Source organism: Boleophthalmus pectinirostris, unplaced genomic scaffold (assembly GCF_026225935.1).
Source record: "Boleophthalmus pectinirostris isolate CB_2022bp ecotype Guang Dong unplaced genomic scaffold, ASM2622593v1 HiC_scaffold_18, whole genome shotgun sequence".
NCBI classification, from domain to species: Eukaryota; Metazoa; Chordata; class Actinopteri; order Gobiiformes; family Gobiidae; genus Boleophthalmus; species Boleophthalmus pectinirostris.
This window is the reverse complement of record NW_026571133.1, coordinates 44604260-44619630: the sequence shown is the minus strand read 5'-3', so window position 1 is coordinate 44619630 and position 15371 is coordinate 44604260. Positions and strand designations below refer to the sequence as shown.

At 44.7% G+C, this 15371-nt stretch overlaps 2 protein-coding genes across 4 annotated transcripts in view; one reads left to right on the top strand and one right to left on the bottom strand.

Annotated features, from left to right (window-relative positions):
• Positions 1-12123, top strand: part of tjp2a (tight junction protein 2a (zona occludens 2)) — a 70239-nt gene extending 58116 nt beyond the window's left edge. For all 3 annotated transcript variants that reach the window (XM_055153538.1, XM_055153537.1, XM_055153539.1), the window contains 11 exons: positions 203-390; positions 471-566; positions 702-781; positions 1276-1486; positions 1592-1692; positions 2260-2484; positions 4161-4259; positions 5458-5670; positions 6733-6810; positions 8041-8123; positions 10867-12123. In XM_055153538.1, coding sequence (XP_055009513.1) covers positions 203-390; positions 471-566; positions 702-781; positions 1276-1486; positions 1592-1692; positions 2260-2484; positions 4161-4259; positions 5458-5670; positions 6733-6810; positions 8041-8123; positions 10867-11008 — 1516 coding nt within the window. In that variant the 3' untranslated portion in view covers positions 11009-12123. The remainder of the gene's footprint in view (positions 1-202; positions 391-470; positions 567-701; positions 782-1275; positions 1487-1591; positions 1693-2259; positions 2485-4160; positions 4260-5457; positions 5671-6732; positions 6811-8040; positions 8124-10866) is intronic.
• Positions 12124-12825: 702 nt separating this feature from the next.
• The window catches only part of LOC110159931 (amyloid-beta A4 precursor protein-binding family A member 1-like), a 15584-nt gene continuing 13038 nt past the window's right edge, over positions 12826-15371 (bottom strand). The window contains 2 exon segments of the mRNA XM_055153221.1: positions 12826-12897; positions 13600-13740. Coding sequence (XP_055009196.1) covers positions 12826-12897; positions 13600-13740 — 213 coding nt within the window.

The following is a 15371-nucleotide window of genomic DNA, read 5'->3' as shown; positions in this document are numbered from 1 at the left end:
ACTTATCCGGGGCCGGGTCGGGGGTTGAGTACATGTGTATTGAAAGTAAACGTACACTAAACTACAGAGTTAGCAGGTGTTAGACAGAATAAGATCAAATGGGGAACACTGGGATGTTTTTGTTAATTAAAATGAGATTGGACACACTGAGGCTGCCAGTGTAATACCAAAGTCCATTCTAACCACCTGGCTGTTTGTTTAGGGCGGAGCAGATGGCCAATGTGCAGAACGCAGCTCGAGCCGCCTCTGGAAACGACCGCGGAGACTTCTGGAGGCTCCGGGGTCAAAGGGCAGCCAAGAAGAAGGACCTGCGCAAGAGCCGGGAGGACCAGAGCGCCGCACCTGTCACCACACGCTTCCCCGCCTACGAGAGAGTGGTGCTGCGGGAAGGTACCACACACACAAGTACTACATGACAACTATAAATCCTTATATATGTATACTCATGTTGTTGTACATTTCCCTTTCAGCTGGGTTCAGGAGGCCCGTGGTCATCTTTGGGCCTATTTCTGATGCTGTGAACGACAAACTGGCCACAGATTTACCCGATGAGTTTGTCATTGCAAGTACGTCCCTCTCGTCTGCTCTCTGTGGAACTGGTCTAGTGCAGTGGGACACAGATTCAAATGTGGAATACTTCAAGTAATATTTACTCAATGTTCATTTTGTCCTTTCTCTTAATTGATATTTTATTTTTGCAGAAACTGAGCCCAAAGATGCTGGAAGTGAAAAGTCTTCAGGCGTTGTGAGGCTAAACACCATCCGACAGATCATTGAAGAGGTAAAGAGTGTCTTATATTATTATTATTATTATTGTTATTTTGGTTCTCAAGATCCAATCAGAAAGCAGAATGAAGCTTTCACTTTGTCTGATCTGAACGGTCACTCCCTAAATCCCGGCACATGAGTCATGAGTCAGTGCTAGTGCAGCCTCTGCAGCTCAGGGAGGGAATTCAGGAGCTTTTGAGCTTCATATGAGGCCTGAACATAAACTAAGAAAGAGACAAACTTGTATGTGTCCTCTGTCTGCAGGTTAAGGCTCTGTCACTGTTATGAATGTATAAATACTCCATACTAAATACTTCATACAGAGAAATTAAACCAGCATGTAATGTTAAGTTTGATTTACCAGGTCATGTAATATCACCTTGGTCATGTACGAAATGTGAACAAAAAGTTCTTCTCATCCTCTCAACATGTTAATAACTGTAACATTAAAATGTGATATTTCTATAATCCTTCCACTCTTCACCGTGTAACCTCTTTGGCGTTCAGGACCGGCACGCTCTGCTGGACGTGACTCCCAAAGCCGTGGATACCCTGAACTACACCCAGTGGTACCCCATCGTGGTGTTCCTCAATCCGGACAGCAAACAGGGCGTCAAGACCATGAGGAGCCGCCTGGTACCAGGATCCAACCGCAGCGCCCGCAAGCTCTACGACCAGGCCGTGAGGCTGAAGAAGACCTGCTCTCACCTCTTCACTGGTCTGTCTCCACACATCTCAGAATGCCCACAACTGTGTCCCTCTCACCCAAGCAGTCAAATCAAATATCTGCTGCTGTCTAAATATCTAACTATCTGTGTTGCAGACACCATTGACCTGAACAGTGCCAATGACGCGTGGTACGGCAGTGTGAAGGACTCTATCAGAGAGCAGCAGGACAGAGCTGTGTGGGTGTGTGAGAGCAAGGTGAGCACCTCTCATCCTGAGTTTAGAATGAATCACCCAAACCAGTAACAACTAAAGACATTCAGATGAAAAGAGCATCAAGACTTTTCCTGTTCATACATGTGGGAATGTCACAGTCTTCACTTCTACACTCACATTAACTCACAGTGTCTAAGAGATGATCATTCTTCTAGTGTGCGACCAGCTTTATCAAGTCAAGTCAGTGTGACACAGACAACCACTTTACATCGAGCTTTATATGAAATATGATTTTATATATTTTTTTATATTCATATATTTGTTCTTGTAGCATTGTCACTTTTTCATTTTTCCAATTTCATCATAGTTATTGATTAGACACATGAAAATAGGTTGTTTTCAAAAACTGGAATGTGCTGGATTCAATGGTCAAAGTTTTTGCTCTATCCCTGTTTATTCTCCATATGAGACTTGTAGACATATGACCTCAAATAGACATATTACAGACAGATATTAGAACTCTAGATTAGATTAGAATGTTGTGGTGCCCCCCACACACAACATAAAGTCAAGGTAACCCTTAAAGTCTAACCTCCACCCTGTCTCCAGCTGGAGGGCTCCGAGGAGGACCTGGATCTCCATGACGACCGCATGTCCTACCTGTCGGCCATGAGCGCGGACTACCTGAGCATGGACAGCCGTCTCACCAGTGACTACGATGACACGGCGGACGAGGGCGGGGCTTATACAGACAATGAGCTGGACGAGCCTACGGAGGAGCCACAGCCTGTGTCTGCCATCGGACGCTCCTCTGAGCCTGTACTGCCCGAAGAGGTGAGAGTGCTCACCTTCTCACACACACACACCTGCTCTCACACACACACACCTGCTCACACTCACACTCACACACCCGCTCACACTCACACACCTGCGCACCATAATATGGCTAAATGAATCATCTTTTAAAATGTGATGAAACTGTGGCACAATCAGTTTTTATAGAGAAAACAAAATCACAACAACTTCTACAGTGACTTGCTCTTTTATAAAGAGGGGCATCATGTAAAATCTACTTTGTGGATCTTTCTTCCATGTTATATAATCAAAAACATGCCTGAAGAGGTTTAGATGTCACCCATGCATGTTTAAGTAATCTCTCTCAGGACCTGTTCGAAGCCTCATAACGATTCACAGTATGAGCCTGTACAGTGCTCTGCCCACAAGCCTACATGACCCATGCTCCCACACGACAATTCTCCATAAATATACAAGAGCAGGATAGAAAACAATACACTACAACTTCACAAACTTGTGATGTACAGTCATTTGTTTAGGGATGCTGATTGGGTTGTGATGGTGAGAATGGAGCATAAAAACTAGTGAAAGTCTGAATATAGCATTTTCATAAAATAGTACTTTGAAAATAATCAAATGTAACATGTTCATGTAAATATTCTGTGTGAGCAGTGAATACCCTACAGACATGTCACACCCCCTTCATTTATCAACCAACACAAACCACCCATCCTCCTCCTCCCACACCTCAGTCTCATGCCCCTGTGGGCCCTCTGTGACTGCACTGTTTGTGTGTGTCCTGTGATGTGTTGTGTGTGTCCTGTGATGTGTTTGTGTGTGTCCTGTGATGTGTTTGTGTGTGTCCTGTGATGTGTTTGTGTGTGTCCATGTGTCGTGTGTGTGTGCTGTGTTTGTGTGTGTCCTGTGATGTGTTTGTGTGTGTCCTGTGATGTGTTTGTGTGTGTCCTGTGATGTGTTGTGTGTGTGTCCTGTGATGTGTCTGTTTGTGTGTGTCCTGTGTGTGATGTGTGTGTCCTGTGTGTGTGTGTGTGTCCTTGATGTGTTTGTGTGTGTCCTGTGATGTGTTTGTGTGTGTCCTGTGATGTGTTTGTGTGTGTCCTGTGATGTGTTTGTGTGTGTCCTGTGATGTGTTTGTGTGTGTCCTGTGATGTGTTTGTGTGTGTCCTGTGATGTGTTTGTGTGTGTCCTGTGATGTGTTTGTGTGTGTCCTGTTGTGTGTGTTGTGATGTGTCGTGTGTGTGTGCTGTGTTTGTGTGTGTCCTGTGATGTGTGTGTGTGTGTCCTGTGATGTGTTTGTGTGTGTCCTGTGATGTGTTTGTGTGTGTCCTGTGATGTGTTTGTGTGTGTCCTGTGATGTGTTTTTGTGTGTCCTGTGATGTTTGTGTGTGTCCTGTGATGTGTCGTGTGTGTGTGCTGTGTTTGTGTGTGTCCTGTGATGTGTCGTGTGTGTCCTGTGATGTGTTTGTGTGTGTCCTGTGATGTGTCGTGTGTGTCCTGTGATGTGTTTGTGTGTGTCCTGTGATGTGTTTTGTGTGTCCTGTGATGTTTGTGTGTGTCCTGTGATGTGTCGTGTGTGTGTGCTGTGTTTGTGTGTGTCCTGTGATGTGTCGTGTGTGTCCTGTGATGTGTCGTGTGTGTCCTGTGATGTGTATCCTGTGATGTGTCATGTGTGTGAGTGCTGTGTTTGTGTGCAGCGTCCTGAGCCTCGTGTGCGCATCAAGAAGTCAAGCAGCAGAGAAATGCTCCACAGAGAGCCCAGTCCTCCCCCTTCATTTGTCCCTGAGCCCCCAAAGGTGAGCCCGCACTGTCCTCAGCCTCCTCACACTCTCCTCACACTCTCCTCACACCCACCTCACGCTCTCCTCACACTCTCCTCACACTCTCCTCACACCCTCCTCACACCTCACCTCCTCCCTCACACTCTCCTCACACTCTCCTCACACCACCTCACGCTCTCCTCACACTCTCCTCACACACCTCACCTCTCCTCACACCCTCCTCACACTCTCCTCACACCTCACGCTCTCCTCACGCTCTCCTCACACCCTCCTCACACCCACCTCACGCTCTCCTCACGCTCTCCTCACACCCACCTCACACCCACCTCACGCTCTCCTCACGCTCTCCTCACACCCACCTCACGCTCTCCTCACACCCTCCTCACACTCTCCTCACACCCTCCTCACACCCTCCTCACACTCTCCTCACACTCTCCTCACACCCTCCTCACACCCTCCTCACACTCTCCTCACACTCTCCTCACACCCTCCTCACACTCTCCTCACACCCTCCTCACACCCTCCTCACACTCCTCCTCACCTCCTCACACTCCTCACACCCACCTCACGCTCTCCTCACGCTCTCCTCACACCCTCCTCACACCCTCCTCACGCTCTCCTCACGCTCTCCTCACACCCTCCTCACACCCTCCTCACACTCTCCTCACACTCCTCCTCACACTCTCCTCACGCCCTCCTCACGCCACTCTCCTCAAACTCTCCTCACACTCTCCTCACGCCCTCCTCACACTCTCCTCACACCCTCCTCACACCCTCCTCACACCCTCCTCACACCTCCTCACGCCCTCCTCACAACTCTCCTCACGCCCTCCTCACGCCCTCCTCACGCTCTCCTCACGCTCTCCTCACGCCCTCCTCACGCCCTCCTCACGCCCTCCTCACGCCCTCCTCACGCTCTCCTCACACTCTCCTCACACACTCTCCTCACACCCTCCACCTCATTTCTGCCCATTATTGTTGATATTTTTCTTTAAAGAACCCAGTACCACCACAACAGTCGCCCCAAAGGGATTCCTAAAGATGATGGCTCCTGTATGTAGTAGAAAACGATACTCAACAAACAATAATACAGCTTGGAACTTTTCTGGAAGTGTCTGTATGTTAAAAGTACACACATACAGTGAAAGTAATCCTCTTAAGTAAAGTACACTTGGGTGCAGTGTGTGATGATGTTGTGTGCTCTGTGGTGCAGGTGCGCTCTCAGGGTCGCACAGACTCGTCCCGGAGCTTTGACTCTCACTCCAGCAGCACCATCAGCAGTGACACAGCAGCACAGAGGCCCCTGCCCCCTCCTGTGGCCCTCAAACCCCCCAGCACCCTCCGCCCACTCCAGCCTCCTCCAGAACTCAGCCCCAAGCCTAAGCAGGAGGAGGAAGACCCTGCCAACAAGTCCTTCCTGGGAAAGGTGAGTCATCCTTCTGATCACGTCAAGGACACTGGAGTTTCTATTGGATCTGTTTTACCATTAACAGATGTATGTTATAAACTCAAACTATGTATCAATGTTTCTCAAACTGTGGTACATGTGCCACTGGTAGTACACAGGGCCCTCTGCACTTTGAGTATTTTTTCTATTTACAAACACATCTATTAATGTTTTCTTATTGAATCCAAATGAGTCCATGTTTCGAACGGCCTTATTCATGTTTAGTCTCATTTTAGATCGTCTTTAGCCTGAGTTAGGTCAGGGTTTAGATCTGGTGGAACCCAGAAAGTGAAATATTATTATCTTAGGTAGTACTTGGCGAGAAAAGTTTGAGAACCACTGCTCTAAATGCAGCAACATTATCTCTTGATCATTAATATGCATTTGAAAGCTCATAAATCAGTAGGGCACATTCCAAGGCCTGGCTGCATTTTTCTTAATACCTGATCTGTACACTGTGACTGTAAATACATGGACATAAAACAAGGAATTCAATGCCAAAAGTTATTTTAAAAAATTAGATATTTACTGTTAGAATCGAGTTGATGTGTGCCTGTTCCAGATGGGAATACTGGGAATACTGGGTTTTGGGGATTAGAATCCTGATCTCCAGTCCATCTGCCTCGACCACTGTTCTGTTTGGTTGTGTGCTGGGATCCTGTGGTAACTTCCTGCTGTGTTTCCTCTTCTTCTTTGCTTCTCACACTAGAGGTGTTCGAATCACCAGGTAAACATGTGGACTGTGGAACATGCTCATTATCCGTCTGTTTGGTTTCCATTCACTGTCCCGTCATGTCATGTCCTCATCAGGCTCCAAGGAAGGAAACACCAGAGTCTTGCACTGAACCTTATGACCCTTTTAAACTGCAACTGTGCAATAAGTCACACAAATAAATGACACTATAAAGACTTTTTAGCTCACTGTTCATTGTACCACAGCAGCCCTTTGCCTAAATACTTTGCTCATGAATCATGACATCACATGACCCTCTGTGTGAGTCAGTCCTGACCTGTACTGACCCAAGTTTGTTTTGGCTGCAGATCCAGGCCTTTGAGAAGATGGACCACTTGGCTCGAGCTCAGAGACTTCTGGAGCTGCAGGAGGCAGAGAACGCACGGGTGAGTGCTCCAGTTATCTACAGCAGCTGCTCCTTTGCAGTACTGGGATATATTTTAAAATGGGGCCGCTCAAGAAAATACTGACACATATGTATGAAGTGTGGTTATATTAGATGTGCTGTTGCCAGAGTTTTAATCAAGAGGTCATGTCTAATGGTCAGTGATGAGCTTGAGTCTTGTCACTGGAGAGTCTGTCAGTGAAAGCACACAGTATGGAGCAGAATTTGAAGGAAGAACTTGATTTTTGGGTTAAATGACACTGATTAAAGATGTACCGTATTTTCCGGGCTATTAGTCGCTCTGGATTATAAGACTCACTGTCATTAAATGGTCTATTTTCGAACTTTTTTCATAAGTAAACCACACTGCACTTTAAAGGAAACACAACAGTGTGATGTGTGAGTGGTTTTGTTTGTTTGTTCGTTCACGGTGACTCTGGGCTTTGTTCAGTTGTGGCGTGTAGGGAGGATGCTGTCTGGGACCAACGGATTGTCGGCGTGTTCACAGTGACTCAGTTGTTCAGTCGTGTCTAGAAGTGACACATTGCAGTCGTCGCTTTTTCGGTTCGTTCCTCCGTTCCTCGTCGGCGTGGAGTGATGAGTGTGTCTGTGGGTGTGTGTCGCTGTGCGGTCGCTGTCTGCTCCGTGTGTGTTTGTGTGTTCTGTGGGTGCTGCGGCTTTGTAGTTTACTGAAGTCGTGCTGGGACACCCCAGTGGATTCGTGTATAGGGCGCTCTGGATTGCGGAACGCGCAGTCGTTTTTTGATGCAGTTGGAGGCTTAAGAGCGCGTCCTATAGCCCAGAAAATATGGTATATTGTTTTTGGTCATGAAATCAACATACTGAAAGTCATGTTTTTATGCTTTTGAGTAGAAACCATAGAGACTGATCAATATGATAAAAATAACACTGTGATTTGTTAGCTCATCAGTAATTACTGTCCAAAATATTTACAAAATCCTCAGGCTTTGAAATCCGCTACTGTGACCCATTTAAAACTTGTACAGCAAGAGGAATGAGTGTGAAGGGAAAAACACAACAGCTCTGTGCACTGGGATCTGGGCACACGATTTCCTAATAGCAAGCTTCATAACACATTTAAACTGGCCCAGAAAAAGGGGGTGAACCTGGGGACCCTCCATAAGAGAGCCAGCTCTGAACATGTGTACTAGTGTCCCTCCTGACCCTGTCCTCGTGACAGTTTGTGATGTTTGTGTTTCTGTGTTTTCAGCTGGAGATCGCTCAGAAGCACCCAGACATCTACGCCATCCCTGTGAAGCCCAAACCCAACGTGAGCCGGCCTCAGCCCATCGGGTCAGTCTGTGCACGGTTTTAACTCTGTTTAACTAGACTTCTACTAGTGGATGTGCACATTTCAACTGGACTCACACGCAGACACATGAGTGACGCAGGAGAGGATAGGCGAGTTTCAGCTGACGTCATTGTTATTAAAAGCCCGTGTTGCATGCTGGGAAATATTTTGGTCGGAGGCAAGAAACACGGTAGCATCAAACACAGTGTGTAACCTCGCGTATTTATCCCTGATAATGGTAAATTCCTGCTGCATTATCGGATGCACAAATAGAAGCACGGAAGAAGGAAAATGTCTATTCTGAGTGAAAAGAACCACTAACGGTGAATTAAACGACTTTCAAACATTCGCAGAGCAAACGTAGAAGATCCTAACAAACCGTGGACTCAACAAGTTCAACAACACATCAAGACTCTTGGAGGTTTTCATCTTTTCTGCTGTGAATGACCCAGGAGTTTCCACCAAGTCATTGTGGATATCGCCAAAGTGAATATTTGTCCAGGTAGTTGGTGATTCTGACTAGAAATTTGGTTTGGTCCACCTTTTGTCGGGGTTGAAAAGGGTGATTTGGCTCCATCGATGTTTATGACCAATTTCTGGTCAAATGGTCTTGGGTCCTCTGCCGTTAGAGTGGATAAATAACCGGGATCAATACCCTTTACCTGCTTTCTCACTCCGTCCGTCATGTTGAATTAGTTGTATTGCCACTGACCAAAATAATTCCCAGCATGCAACGCACGCTTTTGTCAACAATGAAACTCACCTGTTGAGTGGATAAACAGGGACGTAGGAAGACTTGTCTTGATCTGGTGCTGGGTAAGAGCTGAAGTGACTGAAGACGTGGGTGGTTCTGCTGCGGTGGAGACGGGGTGTAGTTTGGGGGATATAGTTTTACATGTGCACTAAGAGCCTGCTGCCACCTGCTGGTCTCATGGAAATGTGCCACTTTCCTTTAAATGCCCCGGTGTAGTTTAAACTCTCTTTCATTCAGTGGTTAGAGGTGTTTTTTAATAATAAATAAATACTTTGGTAGTGTCTATTGCTTGTCTCCATGGTGATAGGATACATTTTCTTTCATCCCTCCTGACCTCCAGAGTGCAGTGTTGTAAGCACTCCCTTCATGTATGTGCCGTGAGCCCCATCCTCTGGCAGTGATCCGGGATTCATCCAAAACCATAGTTACATTTAGAACTCTTTTCAGGCTGTTCTGTAGAACATTTCAAGCAAAGCAATAACATCTCCATGGAGACGGGATAGTTTCAGAGCCTGCACTAGAAAAATGACATAATGCACCTTTAACGTGAGGAGGATGAGGGGAGAGAGAATGCATTTGTTCAGAGGTCTCAGGCATAAGGATTCCAATCTGATTTGAAGGTCCCCACACAATCCTACAAACGAAAAACCCGAAAAAAAACCTGTAAGGAATCATTTGCCTGAAACCGTGCCTGGTTGGAGGATTGACGTTCCGCTCGTCCAATCTCCTTCCTCCTACACATCCATCACCTCATCCAATAAAAGTGCTGTGCGTTGGTCCCTCCTCACGCTCCAGTTCAGTTTCAGTTGGTCGCTCTCATTGATAGACGTTTCTCTGGTTGACTTGTGAACTGTGACTCTAGAGGTCCTTAGTGACCAGGGTTGGGAAGGTGACTTTTAAAATGTTTTCCCCTACAGATTACAGATTACATATCCCAAAATGTAGTTTGTAACATAATCCATTAAAGGTACTTAAAGTGAGTAATGTAATCTGAATACTTTGGATTACTTGATATTGTCATGCTTTTTAAAACTACATGAATGTAACAAACACATCCTGAAAATTCATGTTTGTTCTCTTCAAATTGTCTGTTGAGCCCAAGTCTCCATGAACAGGTATTTCTTTCCTGTAGAGAAGCAAAAACTAGGATATTTTAACATAAGAAGTTTTGTCTGCTAAAAGAAAATAAAAAGCCCAGTCTTTACTTAACCCTATTAAAAATATTATTGATATAGAAATGCTTTTTATGAGATCACTGCTGCCTTCAATTATGTCCACCTACTGTTAGATGTCATATTGTTTAGACTAGGTTTAGTCCTGCTTTTAGTCCTGGTTTTAGACCTGGTTTAGTCCTGGTTTTAGTCCTGGTTTTAGACCTCATTTAGTCCTGGTTTTAGTTCTAGTTTAGTCCTGGTTTAGTCCTGCTTTTAGACCTGGTTTAGTCCTGCTTTTAGTCCTCGTTTTAGTCCTGGTTTAGTCCTGCTTTTAGTCCTCGTTTTAGACCTGGTTTAGTCCTGGTTTAAGTTCTGCTTTTAGACCTGCTTTTAGACCTGGTTTAGTCCTGGTTTTATTCCTGGTTTAGTCCAAAATGGGAAAATACCGCCTGTGTAATCCATTTATTTCAACAAAGTAACTGTAATCCAATTACCACTCATGAAAACAGTAACTGTAACTGAATACAGTTACTCATCATTTGTACTCCATTACTCCCCAACACTGTTAGTGACCGATTAGTTTGTTTGCTGGTTTGGCTCGGCCTTGTGCATTTGTATTTTCTTTAATTTACACTTATCCAATTAGAGGTATTGTTTAGCTCGATTTGGAAAGTTTGATTTATTTTATGACAAACATCTCTTTTTCTGTTGTTATACTTGCGTTTACTTTATAAAAGCCACTTATATTACATCACATCTTGTTCGTGTTACTTTCCTTTGTCCCTAGCACTGGTTTGTAACGGCGCACGTACGTCTTCTTCTCTTGCGTTTGAACAGATCCAGCTCCAACCCCGACTCACACACCTCCCCCCGACCCTCCTACTCTGAAGACGACGAGGCCGAGTACCGCCGACAGCTCAGCCAGCAGGACAGGAGGGGCTACTACAACACGGGGAAGTACAAGGACACCGAGCTCTGAGTACACACTACTACTGCGCAGTACTACACGGCCAAGTACTCGAGCACAATACAGCAGCGTCCAATCTGTGTGTCACTGCGCAGAAACAGACTCAACGATTCCACGTGTACAGCAGATGTCTTCACTTCACATTCCACTGTGGACCAAAGTGCCTCAAAGAACTCTCCACTGGGCTTCGACCAAACATCTCCAAACATCTTCAAACATCTCAGCGGACACTGGGACTGTGGCTCTGCTTTTTCAAACAACACTGCAGTTTGTCAGGGTTTTGGACTGGCACAAACACAGTCTGTTGATGCTGTATTAGGAAGGTCAGTTAGAAAGAAAATAATCCTGAAATGAGGGGATATTGCTGTAAATAGAACTCTAGACTGTTAACAGGTGAAAGTGCTTTTCAGGCTCTAATTGAACCTGTGAATGACCACTGTATTTTAAAGTTAAAACATGGGAAATGACTTAAAGGAGCAATATGTAACTGGTCCAGGAGATGCTCTGCTACCTGCTTGTCTCCATAAAGATGTGATTGCTTTGCCTGGAGTGTTCCTGTATGACAGTTCACTCTTCGCTCTTGGATTACACAATTTAGGCTTGTCCTAGAGAATCAGACACTAATCAGTACTAAAATAATATCAAAACTAGATGTTCATTGACAGGACAAGATTTGAGATTTCCTTGACAGGTGTAGTGTGATTTTAAGCTGTATCAGAACACATTTAACACCTTGTAAGATAAAGAAACTGTATTATTATTTTGTGTTGAAAATAATTCTTTATGGTAATGTAATCAGTATCAAGTTCTGAGTCTGAGTTTGCAATTGGAGTTTTGTGACACACTAATACAATTACAGTGGAACATTCCAGGCAAAGCTGACACATCTCAAGCAGGCGATGGACCTTCAACCTTAAAAGTTCCATAATGTACCTTTAAGTGTCCACATTTCTCACGAGTTGCGTTGGTCCTGCTGTCACATTCCACTCCTCACCAGTGTATCTATTTAAACCCTGAGACAATCATGTTTGATTCTGACTGTGGGAGTCACTGTGACGTCTTCAAACGTCCTGTGATTCTCCTGAGCTCTGCACACTGTGGCAAATAAATACATGTTTTTTACCTCGGCTATGTCTCTGTGTGTGTGTGTGTGTGTGTGTGTGTCTGTCTGTCTCTCTGTCTGTCTCAAGTTTATACAAATAAGAATGAGGACATTTTAGGGAGAACTTGAGTGACTTGAGCAAAAGTTATGGTTCCTTGTCCCACTGTGGTCTCGTCCTGTTCCAGTGCTGGTCCTGGTTTAGTCCTGGCAGGAGGGAAAGAAAATCTATGATGTCACTGTCTGGTGTCAATAAGTGGAAATAATTGTGAAATGGTGATGTTACTTCACACAGCAGCAGTGATTCACTGTCAGCGGTCCAGCTCCAGCTGAGGGCTCACACATACTCAGTCATATTGTACACTACACTGCCCTCTACAGTCTCCAGAATGCATTACAACACCTACAGACAACTACACTGCTAATAAAATGTGTTTGAACAGTAGGAGCACTGGCCAACAGGGCCAAAAACAAAAAAATCTAATCTCAATTCTTTTGGATGTCTTCCAAACAGGAGATTCTTAAAGCATTTTCATTCTCAGTCATGTCTTTTCATTGTCATATTTATTTGTGGATTTGTACATGCACGCCTCATTAGTCTCTGCAGCTTTATACAGTTTGGTCATATAGGTCCATACTCAATACATTCAGAGTAGACGGCTAACAGACACACAAAAGAATGTCCCCTCAGAAGTCCCACGGTGAGGTACTGAGTGAGGTACTGGGGCCCTCAGATGTAGACGGGCTGCTCCTGTGCAGTGAGCAGGCGGTACATGGCAGCGGGCATCGTCTTCATGTGGATCTGTGAAGATCAAGAGGACCATAATACATACTGCAATACTGCCCCCTACTGACTTATGGACGTCTGTGCATTCAACACTCAGCACCAAATAAGGTCTAAATGATTAAACAACTTTAAATATTTACACTAACATCTTACTGGAGTGATATTTTAATGAACTGCACCTCTGGGTACTTTCCAGGCCCCATACACATACTCTTATTTTGTACAGCATAGCACAGTACTTGAGTAAAGGTTTTGGTTACTCTTCCCACTGTGGTATAGCCCCCGTCCAGTACTGGTTAGGTCCTGGTTTAATCCTGGTTTAATCCTGGTTTAGTCCTGGTTTAGTACTAGTCTTGTCCTGGTTTAGTCCTGGGTTCAGTCCAGGTTTGTCCTGGTTTAGTCCTGGTTCAGTCCTGGTTTAGACCTGGTTTAGTCCTGGGTTAGTCCTAGTCCACTCCTGGTTTAGACCTGGTTTAGTCCTGGTTTAGTCCTGGTTTAGTCCTGGTTTAGTCCTGGTTTAGTCCTGGTTTAGTCCTGGTTTAGTCCTGGTTTAATCCTGGTTTAGTCCTGGTTTAGTCCTGGTTTAATCCTGGTTTAGTCCTGGTTTAGTCCTGGTTTAGTCCTGGTTTAATCCTGGTTTAGTCCTGGTTTAGTCCTGGTTTAGTCCTGGTTTAGTCCTGGTTTATCTCAGTAGTTGAGAGCAGTACTGGGCCTGACCTCTCCCATGGCGTTGGACAGGATTTGGACGATCTTCTCGTGGGGCGTGGCCACAACGCTCTGGCTGTTGATCTCGATGATGCGATGGCCCACACGGACTCCGCCCCTCTCGGCGATGCCCCCCCTCATCAGGCTGCAGATCTGAGACGCAGCAGAACACACGAGACAGGATGACTACAGGCCTCACCATAACACAGTGTGAAGCGTGAAGGACTGATTCTGAAAATATCACCATCAATTTTCCAACCTCTTTCACACTCAGGACAGATGAACAGGCCGAGCTAACGAACCGAAACTGTAAACAAGTAGGGTGTTCGTTTCAGAGGAGTTTCAGTGTTGTAGTAGTTCACCAGCAGTGTTGGGAGGGTGACTTTTAAAATGTATTCCCCTACAGATTACAGATTACATACCCCAAAATGTAGTTTGTAACGTAATACATTAAATTACTTAAAGTGAGTAACGTAATCTGAATACTTTGGATTACTTGATATTGTCATGTTTTTTAAAACGACATGAATGTAGCGACACATCCTCAAAATTCTTGTTTGTTCTATTCAAATTGTCTGTTGATCCCAAGTCTCCATGAACAGACTTTTGTTTTACTGTAGAGAAGAAAAGACCAAGAAATCTTCACATAAAATAAATCTGCTTAATCCATTTATTTCAACAAAGTAACTGTAATCCAATTACCACTCACTGAAACAGTAACTGTAACTGAATACAGTTACTCATCATTTGTACCCTGATTACGTAACTCCGGTACATGTAATCTGTTACTCCCCAACACTGTTCACCAGCATTCTGACTGAAGAAGAACTGAACTGAAGAAGGAGATTGGATGAACTGAGAAACACTTTTGATTTAAATAAACATTTGTCCAGTTGATAAATTGAATTTCTCCTTTGCCGTGGGCTCTACCTGGACGACTGAGGGGTTTTACACACATGCTGATACAGTATCGAGAGCTTGTGCTGCTGTGTCCATATCACAAAGAGTATTTTTTGGTGTACTTTACTAAATTATTTTGTTACAGCCTTACAGTTTTGTTGTTTTGTTGAGGAAGGAAACTCATTTATGTGACACATTTGACATTTTCACTGTTCTGATGACTAAAAATGTTTGTGTATCATATGAACTTTGCACAAGAAGTGGTTTAACAAACACTTTTAGTATCACAGCCACGATTTAGACATTATTTTTTACTGAACAGTATCGTATGGTATTTGAAATGTATCATATCGAATCAAAAACACACTGTATCGAGATATGTATTGTATCGTGGCCTGTGTATCAAGGTGTGTATTGTATTGGCAACATCCTAACGATACCCACCCCCGCCCCCACCCTCCCTGTCCTGACACCGACCAGAACCATACGAGCTTCTGTGGTAATCAGGGTCTAGGTGCATCGTGGGAATCCAAGCTATTTAACTTGAATTAATTATTCATTTTTTGTTAGTTTTTTTCTTACTGTGGTAATAAACAATCATATTAGGCTCAAATGCAAACATCTGTGTGCCAAACATGAGCTGTACCAAACTGTTTGAATCAGTTCTGTGTATAGACTTTGTGGTTCAATCAATCACAGCTCTTACGTTTAGCCGAGGTGCATAATAAACGCCACACACACGGCACAGCAAACACCTCAAGCTCTGATCGGCTATCACGTGTCTGGGAGCTCTCTGATTGGCTGTCATGTGTCTGGGAGCTCTCTGATTGGCTGTCGTGTGTCTGGGAGCTCTCTAATTGGCTGTCATCTTTGTTTGGGAGCTC